The 13,451-nt window shown below is 40.6% G+C and overlaps 1 protein-coding gene across 1 annotated transcript; it reads right to left on the bottom strand.

The window, feature by feature from the left end:
• Positions 1-9,502: 9,502 nt before the first annotated feature.
• Positions 9,503-10,790, bottom strand: mchr1b (melanin-concentrating hormone receptor 1b). The gene is made up of 2 exons (XM_006798063.2): positions 10,727-10,790; positions 9,503-10,546 (listed from the first exon to the last, which is right to left on the bottom strand). The coding sequence occupies exons 1-2, from the start codon at positions 10,788-10,790 to the stop codon at positions 9,519-9,521; spliced, it is 1,092 nt and encodes a 363-aa protein (XP_006798126.2). The 3' UTR covers positions 9,503-9,518.
• Positions 10,791-13,451: the final 2,661 nt, after the last annotated feature.

Here is a 13,451-nt window from a genome sequence, read left to right on the forward strand (position 1 = left end):
AAGTTTACCTTGCCTGGCTGGGCAGCTCTCTGGGTGCTCAGCACCCCCAAAGCTCTGATCCTAGAATCGCCCCTGGTCAAATATATTATAATTTTGCAAAATAACTTACTGCAGAAATTCCACTATTACTGTAAAAACTTAAGTGCCCCTATATACACACTCTAGAAATTACAGTATTACTGTAAAAACTTAAAGTATCAGGTGAAAGCATTAGTAAAAAAAAATCAAGTATCTTCCTATAAAAAAAAAAAAAAATCTTTTGTAGAGTCTGAGACGTAGCTCTTGGGGGTTTGGCAGTTACTACAGGCATTGCACGGTCTGGCCTTCAAATGGTTTCGACGTGACTTTATAACCCTCCCCTGATTGATGTGAAGCTGATGTCTTTCCTTGTTGGTATTGCATTAACACTGACTCAATTGTTCCAGACCTGCAAACTGACAAAACTTCTCCTTTCGTAGAGGTGCATTCACTTTCAGATGATCAATTAATCAGGTGTATTCGATTAGCAGCACCTGGCTCTTTCTCCATTTTCACAGGTTTTACAGCTTTTCCAATTTTCCTGCTGATCATCACACACCTGTTCCTGAGCCCTCCTCAAAGCCACTACTTATGGAGCTGCTGAGCTTCAGTCGTTGCTGTATTGTTGAATCGCTCGCAGTCAGAGTGACTCTGGCTTCCATGCTTCTTGTCTGGCTCTGTAATCTGTTTGGAAAACTTTCTGTTGTCTTCTGTGTGCAGACACCTGCAGAGAAACCCCTCTGAAAAAGCAGAGGGCAAACTGAGCCTGGGAGAGCTCCTGTGGAGAGACTTAGCGAGGACACTCACGCACACGATCATCAATACTGTGGACTTTTTGTTAGACTATTGTTGCACTGTTCCCTTGTAAATAAATTCCCTGTGTTATTGAAGACTGTGTCTGTCCTGACACGATTTTGACATTCAGCTATGTGAGCGTGAAGGTAGCGTGAAGGGGTTATCCCAGGTGTGACAGAGCCAGAAGCCAAGCAAGACCCCAAAAGTCAGCATACCCTGGACAACAGTGAGGGTTATAGACTGCAAGACAAAGGGATCATGGACTGAATCTCAAATGAGGAGGTCTGTGTTTCTTATTAACTTTCTTATTCTTGCCATGACCAAAGATCATTTTAAAAGACATTAGCTTATTTTGTATGCAGCAACATGCTTTAAATGTTCTCACAGCATCTGCTTCATTAACAGGACTTGCTGTGCAAATAAATTCCTATTTACATACACAGACTAATATAATGCCCAGTGTTGTCCAACAAGGCTAATGTGTTTTCTATGTCTAAGTTACCAAAAAAAGGGAGGCTCTGCTTGTTATAATTATACAATTATATGCTCTTCTGCAGCAGGAGGGCCAGATGCCCAACACGACACTGAATAGAACTGCTGATCAAATGTAAATAAAAAAGCTTTCACTGTTTGACATTTCTGCAAGACCTTTCAGGAAAATGGTTGCTAACAGAGAAGAGGTGTGCTGGAGCAATATCAATCATCATATTCAGCCTCTGGTGCTTTCTTTGATGTCAGCAGGACAACAAGCCAGGGTCTGGTGTGTTACTGCAATGTTATCAAAAGATTATAGCCTGATGCACACTCAAGCACTCTGATAGAACCCAGTAAACTCTGCGAAAAACACGTCTGTATGTCTGAACATGGCCGAGACAAGCCAACTTTTCTTTTTTAATGATTCCAGAAACACTTCGCTAACAAGTGTAAAACATAGACTTCAAAATACTTGTTGTTTCTTGTTATTCCTCAAGCACATTTTTCACAAATGCACCACTTTCCTGTTATTTTCTGCAATGCAGTTATCCAGGATGGATACAAAGGGAAATGGGACTGATAGATGAGGACTTCTTTTCTCCTCAAATCTGGCTCTGTTCCACTAGCAAGTATGTGATTTCAGAGGAAACAGAATTGAGTGTGGTGGTGCCTGATTAACAAACTGAATTACCTCTGCAGACACCCTACATCAACATAGGTTAGCATGGGGTATTATACCTCAGCATCACGATGGGTTTCCTCATGTGTTTAATAAGACTTGATGGATGTTCAGACGCACAGCGCTTGAATAAATCATGACTCCTTTGGTACTCTCAATGGGTAAATCAGAAAAAGCATGGCTTATCATTTATTTATGTATTCTTGTTTGTTCTGCAATAAGCATCATATTGCAGCCAGCAAAGTATAATTCATATAAATACTTTACAAAGTTGTCGGTAGCTTCATTTCCATTGTTGTATAATCATTTTTTATATGGTGATTAAAGTTTGTATAAAGTCTGAAGCAACTCAAGCTTTTAAATAAAACAAGAGAAAGAAAATTTCAGATTTAAATTCATGAACAAAGTCTGGGCATTATCCACACACGGTAGCAGCAAACCAAAGTATCATACAAAGAAAAGAAAAATGTAAATTGTACAACTTCCTCTAAATGATTCAATAACATTTGTGATTTAAACCATTAAAGCTTGAAATATAAAATAATTGCCATAAAATTCTAGTTAATGAACCATCTGACAAATTAGTTAAAAAAAATAATTACATTTTAATTTCCATATTTGTATCGTGTTTGCTACATCTGACTTTTTTTGTAACAATTGCTTAAAAATGTATTGTGCAATTTATTTCGATTTTTAATGGGGGAAAAAAATCACAGCAATGATGTCGATGCCTCAAAAACTCACAAAAAACTGTATCAAATATGATACACTAAGCGTTAAGGGGTTAATCAGTTGCATATATTAGAAACACTTCGTGTGCTGAGCTCATTTTGCTTTTTTGATCCACATCCTGCTGAGAAGACATCCAGGAAAAGGTGAGTACTGCTAATATTAACCATATGCCTGCAAATAATCTTAAAGTCTGCACAGTTTGTCATGTTTCGGCTGTGTGCAGGCAAGAGAAGGACCCAAACGCAAAACTCACCATGCAGGAATAAAACTCAAAAAGCTACTTTATTGCAGAATGGCACAAAAATATAACAAAACTAAACTGGGGCCTGGATAAACTGACACACAGGGAAACACAGCCATGAAAAGCCATCAAAAGCTAGATTTCTGCATTCTGTCACACACACATAAATGGCTCTAAGTGCATTCATGTGTTGAATAAACAAAGATTACATGTTAATGTTTTGTTAGTACCCTTGTTTCATTGTGTTACATTTCACCCCAGGATATGTTACAACTAACCCAGACTATGGGGTTAATTGTAACATTTCACTCTTTGTGTTTGAGGCCATATCATGCAATGGGTAATTGTGCTGCAGAGAAAATAGCTGCACTATTTAATAGCTGAGACATGTAAATACTTTGCATTACATTTTGAATCCATCCATCCATCCATTCACTTCCGCTTATCCTTTTCAGGGTCGTGGGGGGGCGCTGGAGCCTATCCCAGCTGTCATAGGGCGAGAGGCGGGGTACACCCTGGACATGTCGCCAGTCTGTCGCAGGGCCAACACACAGGGACAGACAACCATTCGCACTTACATTCATTCGCACATTCACACCTAGTGACAATTTGGATTATCCAATTAACCTATCCCCACAAGCTGCATGTCTTTGGATGGTGGGAGGAAGCCGGAGTGCCCGGAGGGAACCCACGCAAACACGGGGAGAACATGCAAACTCCACACAGAAAGACCCCGGCCTGATGTTGGAATTGAACTCAGGACCTTCTTGCTGTGCAGCAACAGTGCTAACCACCGTGCCGACCTACATTTTGAATCCACTACCTTAAAAGAGCTCTAATTTACAGACAGAAATGTCAAAAATGTTACAACTATCCCCGGTCTCCCCTACCAATGTTCTCATCAGACTCACAGAAGCAAGTGCTTCATTCTTATATAATGTAAGAATGTAATGTCAAATGTAAGAAGCTTTTCTGCTGCAGCTAAACGCGCAAACAAGTTGAGTTAGAGAAACTAACCGGATATTAACCATTTCATTTAATTATGCACTTATTCCTATTTGAAAGCCTTGAAATGAAGCATACCAAACAGAATATACTTCCCCAAATGTTAAATTATTCCTGAAACGTTTTTCATTAAAGTTGTAATTTATTCCAAGCACTTTTTTTATCAGCACATCTTAAAGAACCAGCTTTAAAAAGACTTTGAGCCAGTGTGCTGTGCTCAGAGTCTCATGCTCACCTGTTGCTGCAATATTGGAGTGAAAATGACTTCCAAACAAATTCCGGCTCCACACCAATGTGTTACTCTAATACTGAAGGAGTTATATAGTGATGGCTTTTTATGACTCTGACATTTTCACACCTTCACAAGGCATTGCTTTCTTTATAGTTGGGTTTGTTCATTGAATCTTATTTTTTGACATTTTTCCAGTTTTAAACCCTTGAAATGAAACATACCAATAGAAGCTTTTCCCAAAATGTCACTTAGAGCGAACAATATTATACAAGCTCATTTCAAAAGACTAGGTTTACTATATAGACTTACACCCAGATCCTGCACACTTGTTATTATAACGCTGCATTAAAACCAGATGATATCCAGCCCCGTGTCAATGTCACATCAAACAGACATGGAATAATACAGCTCTGAAAGTTCACCTGCCAGGGGGCGATCAGGGTGCAAAGAACACGTGTCTTTTATTCCTCTTTTTGCAATCCACGTGTCATTTGTTATAATAAATAGCATGGCATTACATCAATTTCCTAATAGCTACAAAGACACACTTGTGCTCTGATACAGAGCATAATAAAACAGGGTGCATCAAAAGGCTGTTTGAGGCCAGGAGGTGGACAAAACTCATCATAACAAGGGTAATTGCTGCTGTTGATGAGGCAAAAATTTCAGGGGAGGTTAACTCTCCTGTGGCTATAGCTGCTTTTGAAATTTATGAAATTGCGTCAGTGTAAATCAAAAGGGAGGTGGCCACACGCAGGAGCCCCTAACTTCCATCACAAGATCATGTGCTCTCAGCATCGAAATCATCCCTGCCACATTTGCACTGACACATTTATAGAAATCTATGCGGGCTGAGTGCATTTTAGCCACTCTCCTCCATCTCTTTGGCTTGAAGGTGATCACTAATGCCACTGGCAAGATAGCAAATGAGCAACAGCGTGCAATTCTTTTCTGAAGGCACTTCTAGTCAGTGAAAGTGGGTGTGAGGATACATGCACAACTATACCACATTGTGTTCATGAACAATCCATTGCACAGCAGCAGTTTGGCTCAATGCCATTTTCATACTGAGCTACAAATACACCTGTAGATGAAAAACATGGAATTACAGGCCCCTGGAAGAGGACACAGCCATCTGATTTTTCTCTCTGTCATTTTGAATTTCCTACTGTTTCTTTTCAACCTCAATGGGATTGTTTTCCACCACTTTTTGTGGTTCCTTTGTGACCAATTTATTTACACTAACATCACGTTTACAGCGTTAACGTCGACATTTAATGGAGTCTGAGCAAAGCAGGACGTGAGCTTCGCAAAGGTTGGCACAGCAAGAGTTACAAGTATTGGCAGTTCTGTCTGAATCCTCCATTCACGGGAGTTAGAGTAGAGAAAACAACATATTTTTGCAAAAACATCACGCTGCCCTCTGCAGCCCCTGCAGATTCTCTCATTCTGGGTCAGCCTGACCTTGAGTCCCTGCTGGAGTGGACCCGGTGCTCTCTCTCTATCCATATTACTCTTCAAGGCAAGGCAAGTTTATTTGTATAGCACAATTCAACAGCAAGGTGATTCAAAGTGCTTTACAGAGACATTAGAAACAAAAACAAATAAAAAGCATGATTTAAAATTGATTAAAACAAGCAAACAAGCAAACTAACTAATTAACAAACAAACAAACAAAACAGTATATAAAATCAAAACAGATAAAATCAGAACAGTAGATAAAATCAGTAGTTAAAATGTAAGTTTTGAAATTTAAGCTTAAAAGTGTGGATTTGGTGCTTTATTTAAATGCAGCTGAGAATAAGTGAGTCTTCAACCTGGATTTAAATAAACTGAGTGTTTCAGCTGATCTGAGGCTTTCTGGTAGTTTGTTCCAGATATAAGGAGCATAAAAGCTGAATGCAGCTTCTCCGTGTCTGGTTCTGACTCTGGGAACTGATAAAAGACCAGATCCAGATGACCTGAGGGATCTGGAAGGTCCATGCTGGGTCAGGAGGTCACTGATGTATTTTGGTCCTAAACCATTCAGAGCTTTATAGACCAGCATCAGAACTTTAAAATCTATCCTCTGACGGACAGGCAGCCAGTGTAAAGACCTCAGAGCTGGACTGATGTGGTCCACTCGAGCAGCAGAGTTCTGAATGAGCTGTAGTTGTCTGACTCATTTTTTAGGTAGACCTGTAAAGATGCTGTTACAGTAATCAAGCCTACTAAAGATGAATGCATGGACTAGTTTTTCCAGGTCCTGTTGAGACATCAGATCTTTTATCCTTGAAATATTCTTGAGGTGCAAGCATCATTTCATCTAGTTGGCTGTTGAGAATTTGTTTGCTGATAAGTCCCTTCCTGAAATGACCCCCTCCTTCAACCCAGTAACCCGATGCTCCTTAGCCTTGGAGATTCACTCACCCTCATGTTACCTTATGCAGTAAAAACACTACTTTGATTTGTGTGTGCTTTCCTGTTCACCGGATCTGTGTGACAAAAGTCTTGCAATTAAAATCTGAAGTTCATTCTAAAGCTTGATAATCTGTGAATTCATTTAGGGCCCCTCCAGTGTTATTACGCCGGTTTATGTAATTAAGTCCTTCCGGAGACTTTAACTGAAATTTAAATTCAAAATGCCCCCGCCGTGTTCGCTTGCAACATGGCGTGATAAACGCAGAGCTGCTCTTAGGAGGTGAGACGTGCAGGAGCAGAAAAACACTCATTAGCGGTGCCACGCAGTTTTGTCTTCAGGGCTATAACCACAGTCAAAGGTAATCTGTCAGTAGTGTTGACAGTAAATAGGCTGCCTTGAGATTTATTTATGAAGTGTGTGTGTCTCATAATTAAGGAATTACCATTTAAATGAGATGTAATGACAGCTTTATCCCACTCTGCTGGGTTTTGGGTTTTTTTTATTTGTTTGTTTTTTGATACTGAATACAGCTGCCAATACCTGGAACACTGTCATGACCAGTTTGTTAGGTACACCTGTTCAACTTCCTCTTTGACACAAATACCTAATCAGCCAATCACATTGCAGCAACTCATTGAAGTTAGGAATATAAAGATGGTCTGCTGGAGCTCAAACTGAGCATCAGAATGAGGAAGAAAGGTGTTCAAGTGACTTTGAGTGTGGCATTTGTGAACGCACAATGGGTCAAGAGGCGACAGTTTAGGCATGCTCACCAAAAACGTTTCCTGTTCTGATGAGTCTCCATTTCTGCTACCCTGCCCCGGATCAAAGTTTTAGTGGTTTGGGAGTTGCTGATCATGTCCATACCTTTATAACCACGGTGTGACGATCATCTGATGGCTGTTTACAGGAAAATAACACACAATGTCAAAAAAGCTCAGATCATCACAAATCGGTTTCTTGAACTTGAACTGAACTCAAATAGCCTCTGCAGTCACCTTTGGGATGTGTTAGAATGGGGTATTCATATCATGTCGAGATGGACCAAAACCTCTGAGGAGTGAATTTAGCTCTGAAGACAAGAGAGGGTGTACCTAATAAAGAGTCCACCAAGTATATATTATCATAATCATTTACTCTTTTACTTTTTTATTATTACTTTATTACTTTGTTTCCTATGCCATCGAGGATCAAAACAATAAAGATGTTTTGTTACAGTTTCTGTTAATTTCAGCTGCAGTTTGGCTGAATAAATCTCATCAAAACGAACATTTTTCTTCTGATGTTTCACTACTGATAATTACAAATTCAAATGTATTTGTCACACACACACACAACCATACACAGTATGACATGGGGGTGAAATGCTTGTAGCTGTACAATGCCCGACCATTAAATGACAGAAAAAAAAAAAAGTTTTACAGTATTTACAATTTACAGGTTACTACAAAATTTACAAATTAACTTAGGAATTTACAGTAAAAAATGTGCAAATAGCAGAAAGAGATTATCAAGATTATAAATTAGAGGAATTATAGGATTATAGGAAATGTGTGGTGGTGCGTGTGGTGATGTGATGTGTGTGAGAGTCCAGTCTTATAGTGATGTGTGTGGGAGAGTCCAGTCCTACACCTGGTTCAGGGCCCGAATAGCCTGGGGGAAGAAGCTCCTCCTCATTCTCTCTGTTTTGGCCTTAAGGGAGCGGAAGCGCATCCCAGACCTCAACAGCGATTAGATGATGTTCCAAACCACTGAAGTGAGAAACTGAAAATGAAATCCACTTTTCACTCACCCTTATATTTAGAGAATCGCAAGATCTGTTTAAAAGAAAAAAAGCTGCAATCAAGATGTCCCGTCTGATTTTACGGTGCAAAATGCGAGCCTTTGAAGACAAAAATCCATCACACACTGACAAATTCACACACACATTTTATTATTGATTAGAGTAAAACGAACCCACCCACTGGGTGAGACAAGAGCTTTCACAGTAAGCACAGTAAACACAGTTGTCCAGTAGCAGGTAAGAGTTCGCAGTTACAGTAAGACAGGCTGCACACGGCAACAGCCAATTCACAGTTAGTCTCCAAAGCCAGCGTGGAGACAAATGCCTCCAAAAAAAGTCACACAGTCACCAAGGTATAGCAGAATGACATTTGGAAATGCATGAATAATGACATTCAAGCACACACAAAGAGAAGATCAGTATTAAGTCTGCAAATCCTTTGTCTTTGCCAGTGAAGGCGTGCAGTCTGTCCTCGGTGATTGCATGAGAGGAGTAGCTCATCCTCCAAGTGTTACTAGAGGGCTTTTTTGCATACTGTCTCATTAGTGCATAATCTGCCCTCAGCCGTGTGTGCTATTCTTTAATGGTGCAGCTGGCTTGAACTTAAAATGTGTTAAATGTGCTCACAAGCTTTTTCTTCTCCACCACAACATTGATAAACTTACAGTGCACAACACAAAACAGTGACAAATCTGCACTTTTCTGCTACCACGATGTAGTAATTTAAGACACATTAAGTACAACGCAGCTGTGTGATGAAGTTGGCTTTACATCAAACCTTTACACAGATACCATATTGATAAATCAAGAATAGTTTACACAAAGTCAGTTTTTTTTTTAAATCGCACATGTCAGCTGCAAGTTGCCTATTGTTCCTTTTTTCATTCTCATTCTTTAAAAATATGACGACTACAGTTGATACATTAATTCCTCACAACAAACATAAACACATCTCCAAACTTCACCGGTAGTATCACCAATTGGCGCATTAACGCAGTGTGTGTGGCATACAAATTCCTCGTCTTGTCATGTGTTGATGTAAACAGCGGGTGCTTTCCGAGGAGGGAAGGAAAAAAGAGAGACGTCTGTACTGGCAGATGGCTCATTGCTGGGGGTGATAGTTAGCAGTGGTCGGGGGTGGCCAGATAGCTGTCGATCTCAGTGCACGGCCACGGTGACGGGCAGCATGTTTTGGAGCAGTTCCCGCGACGACTGCGAGCGGGATGGATGAGAGCTCTCTGGCGCAACCCGCAAACTCAAGCCTTCAGCCTGAGCAGGGGCAACTCTGAAGCCTTTGTGGGGTGGCCGAATAGCTACAATGAACTGCCTCTTGAATGTTTCGCTCAACACAATGTAGATGAAAGGGTTGATGCAGCTGTTGGCATAGCCCAGGCTGATGGCGATGTTGTAGACATACAGGAAAGCAAAGCTGGGCCGCTGTACTCCGAGGTGGGCCAGCTGGAGGATATAATAAGGGGCCCAGCATAAGAAGAAGGCCAGGCAAATGGCCACTGCCATGCGGGTCACCTTTCTTGTACGCACCCTGAGGCTGCGCTGGGGTAGTGGAGCAACTGTGGCTGACATATTTTGAAGAATCTTGAAGAAGACACTGCAGATGACCACTAAAGGGAGAGCAAAGCCCAAGAAGAACTGGTACAGGGTGAACCAGTATGTATCTGTGGCCGGGTTTGGGAGCAGGAGGGCGCAGCCGACCGAGCCATCCTTGAGACCCATGAGTCCAGTGTACATCCAGACCGGAGTAATGGAGACCAGAGAAAACACCCACACCAGCGCCACTGCCGCCCCTGCCACAAAGGGGGTTCGAACGTGTTTGAAGCGGATGGGGTGGACTGTTGCCAAGTAGCGGTCCAGAGTCATGACAGTCAGAATGTACGTGCTGACGATCTGGCTGTTGGAATCAAGCGCTGTGATGACAGTGCACATGGTGCCACCAAAGCACCAGGAGCCATTGCCCACGAGCTGGTGAATGAGAAAAGGCATGCCAAGGAGAAAGAGGAGGTCTGCGATGGACAAGCTGAAGATAAATATGTCTGGCACTGATGGATGAGAGCAGAACTTGGTCTTCTTCACAATGGTGTAAATGAGAATGCAGTTCCCAGTGATCCCAAAGAAACAAATAACACCAAAGATGCTGGGCATGAGCACATTGTTGTACTGCTCATGATCTGGTAGAAAAGACAAAAACAGAATGTTCTCCGTCAGCTTTCTTTCCTTATAACTTTTTTTCATTCATTTGTTTTCAAAGTCTCAATAACTACTTTTTGCATGAAAATGAACAACATAATATTTCATCTCTGGTGATAAATCTGTAAGCATGTGCCCAATTCAACAGAAGAAAAGCTTACCTTTTTCCAGATTGTCAGTTGAGCTGAGGTACGAAGAAGATGAATTCATAATGTAGTCCTCCATCCAACCTCGAAGAATAATACGAATATACTCTAAAATAACTTATATATCAGTTTAAGGCAAAGAAGATAGATGAGCTTGAGAAAATACGCATATTTTAAATATACATATACATACAAAAATCCAGCTTAAACTGTTGCTTTATGGCTTTGATAGCAGTGGTTCAGCCGCGCGCGCATGTTTTTGTCGTCCAAGACACTTCAGCAGGCACGCGACAGATAAAACGCGCGCGCTCGCGTTTGCTCTGAGTCTGGTATTTGGCAACAGCGAGATAAAGTACTAAGCAACTCGGAGACCCATAAAAAAATCATCATTCTTATTTCTAAGTTTGTGTCGTCACCCCTGAACAGCTGTGAGCTATACTCTCCGCCGCCAGTGTGAGTAATACTGGAAGTCATTTTTGAGTGAATACCTAATGGACGATTTCCTCGCTTCATTCCACCTTATTTTCTTTTAAAAAGCAACCAAATAGCTTAATCATTCACAATGCCGTTATGATGGAGGTCACACGATAGGTTATCTGTTATAAACAGTCTAATTAATTGTCCAACTGAACAGTGTCACTCTCCATATTGTTTGCTGTGTAATATTTGGAAAAGATATGCACATTTCTTATCTCAACTGTGCGGTAATAACATATGGCTAAGTACTTCTGGTAGCAACCCTTGCGTGGTTAAACACAGAAAGAACCCATTTTTGTTTATTCCCACTAGGTGGCAGCATTGTCAAGGTTTTAATACCTCTGCTGTCAAAGGCCAGGATTAAAAGCAGATGTGCAAGAAATGAAAACAGGAAAACAGAAGACCAAATATTCCAGCAATTAGCCAAGTAGAGCTTTATGAGATGGCGTTTATACATATCGTATTTTATGCCCGAAGCCATATGGATCCTTGAACATAATATTGAGAAATTTGCATTCCTGCGTTCTCTAATGTGTCCTACTTTAACCTAGTAGTCTAATTTATTACACTGCAGCTAAAATGCATGAATCTGTGTTCTTAATTTCCCATTTCAGACTGAATCAGATGGACATAAATGCATCTAAGTGAGAAATGTGTTATGTATGTGACTATAGTTAACAGTGATAGTAGTTAATTGTAGTTTGTTGGATAATGATAGATATGGGTGACAGTTTTGTGGCAAGGGGGAACGAACTAGGGTGTGGCGTTGGTAAATGTTTAGTTTACAGTGAACATGTTCACTTCTCTGCCTTTACATATTTGGCAGTCCTTTTGTCTTGTCAGATATGGTGTTGACAATCAGGTAGGCTGTTTAAAGTAAACTAGAAGATGACCAAGCTATAAGGTTAAGCCAGGACACACAGCTGAAAAACTCAATGAAAGTCTGTGAATGAATTAATGCATAGCCATCCTGCAGCTTGCCTGTGACTGAAAGAGAGACTCGAGACAACATGAGACAACATCACAAGTTTTCAGGGCCATAAAGGTCATTCACTCATTGGAGCAGGTTATATTCAAGATAACAGATCAACGCTTACAAATCCAACGCCTACTGACCAATCAGGTCCCTCTGAAGACACTGTAGTTATTCCCAGAAGAGCCCACAGATCAATGAGTTGTCAGTGAGATGGTCTCAAATTCCTAGCTTTCCATTAGGATCAATAATAAGGGACTTTATCGCTTGTTTTATTTTTTTGCTGCCTGCAAGCTTTTTATAACCAATCAATTCTACATGAGAGTCCTAAAGTATTGCAGGCTTGTTGACCTTAAATGCCTTCTATTCACCACAATTATGATTTTTTTGGCATCTCACGATCATTAGACACCACAAGATTTTAGCTCAAAGAATAAGGATAAACATATAGTCCACAAGACATGATGATGATGATAAATCTTTATCCCGTTTTGGGAGTATTCGTTTGTTACGCAACTGAGATGATGAATAATAATATATTAATGATAATGATAATATTATCTGGTAGGTGCCTCTCTGTCAGATATATTGTGATAGCATGTGGCAGTGAAGCTGAATCAGTGTTACAGAAGGTGGTCATCATTTTTGCTGCATACATTGAAGGATCTCAGCTTCAACGGGAAAGAGCCATCTCATCCTCTTGTTTTATACGGCTTCTTTGTTTAGCCTGTTGTCAGTGTGGATGCCCAGGTACTTTTAGTCCTCCACTACATCAACATTCATGTAGCCATCCTCTTCTTTCTGAAGTCGATCACCTGTCTGATCTTATTACCACTTACTACCACTCCACAACATCATCCTATAGTACTCTATACTTCTCTTTCTCCTGCTCATCACTAATACACCCAACCAGAATCAGATTATTGTCATCAGATTATTTCTATAAGTGCCATGACCTGCAATTGTACTGAACGTCTCTGTACAAACTACACGGAAATGGAGACAGCAGAGTCTCCTGTAGAGCTACTACTACTGTCACCAAATCAGACAAAGCTCTGCCTAATCTCACAAACTGCAGCCTGGCTATCAGGTAGTCACATGGATTCCTTGTGGACAAGTTTACTGACATTTCCTATAGCTTTTCTTTGCGGCTGAATCCATTAAGTCCGATCTGTTCACAGGTAGTGATGTTAGTGATAATACTGGCTTGCACAGTTGTCATCTTTTGCCGCTGAGTTTCTTTCATCTTGGATTACATATTTTATTTCCTCTTTTTCTCTCCGTGTTATA

Source organism: Neolamprologus brichardi, chromosome 4 (genome assembly GCF_056152115.1).
Source record: "Neolamprologus brichardi isolate AB-2024 chromosome 4, ASM5615211v1, whole genome shotgun sequence".
NCBI lineage: Eukaryota > Metazoa > Chordata > Actinopteri > Cichliformes > Cichlidae > Neolamprologus > Neolamprologus brichardi.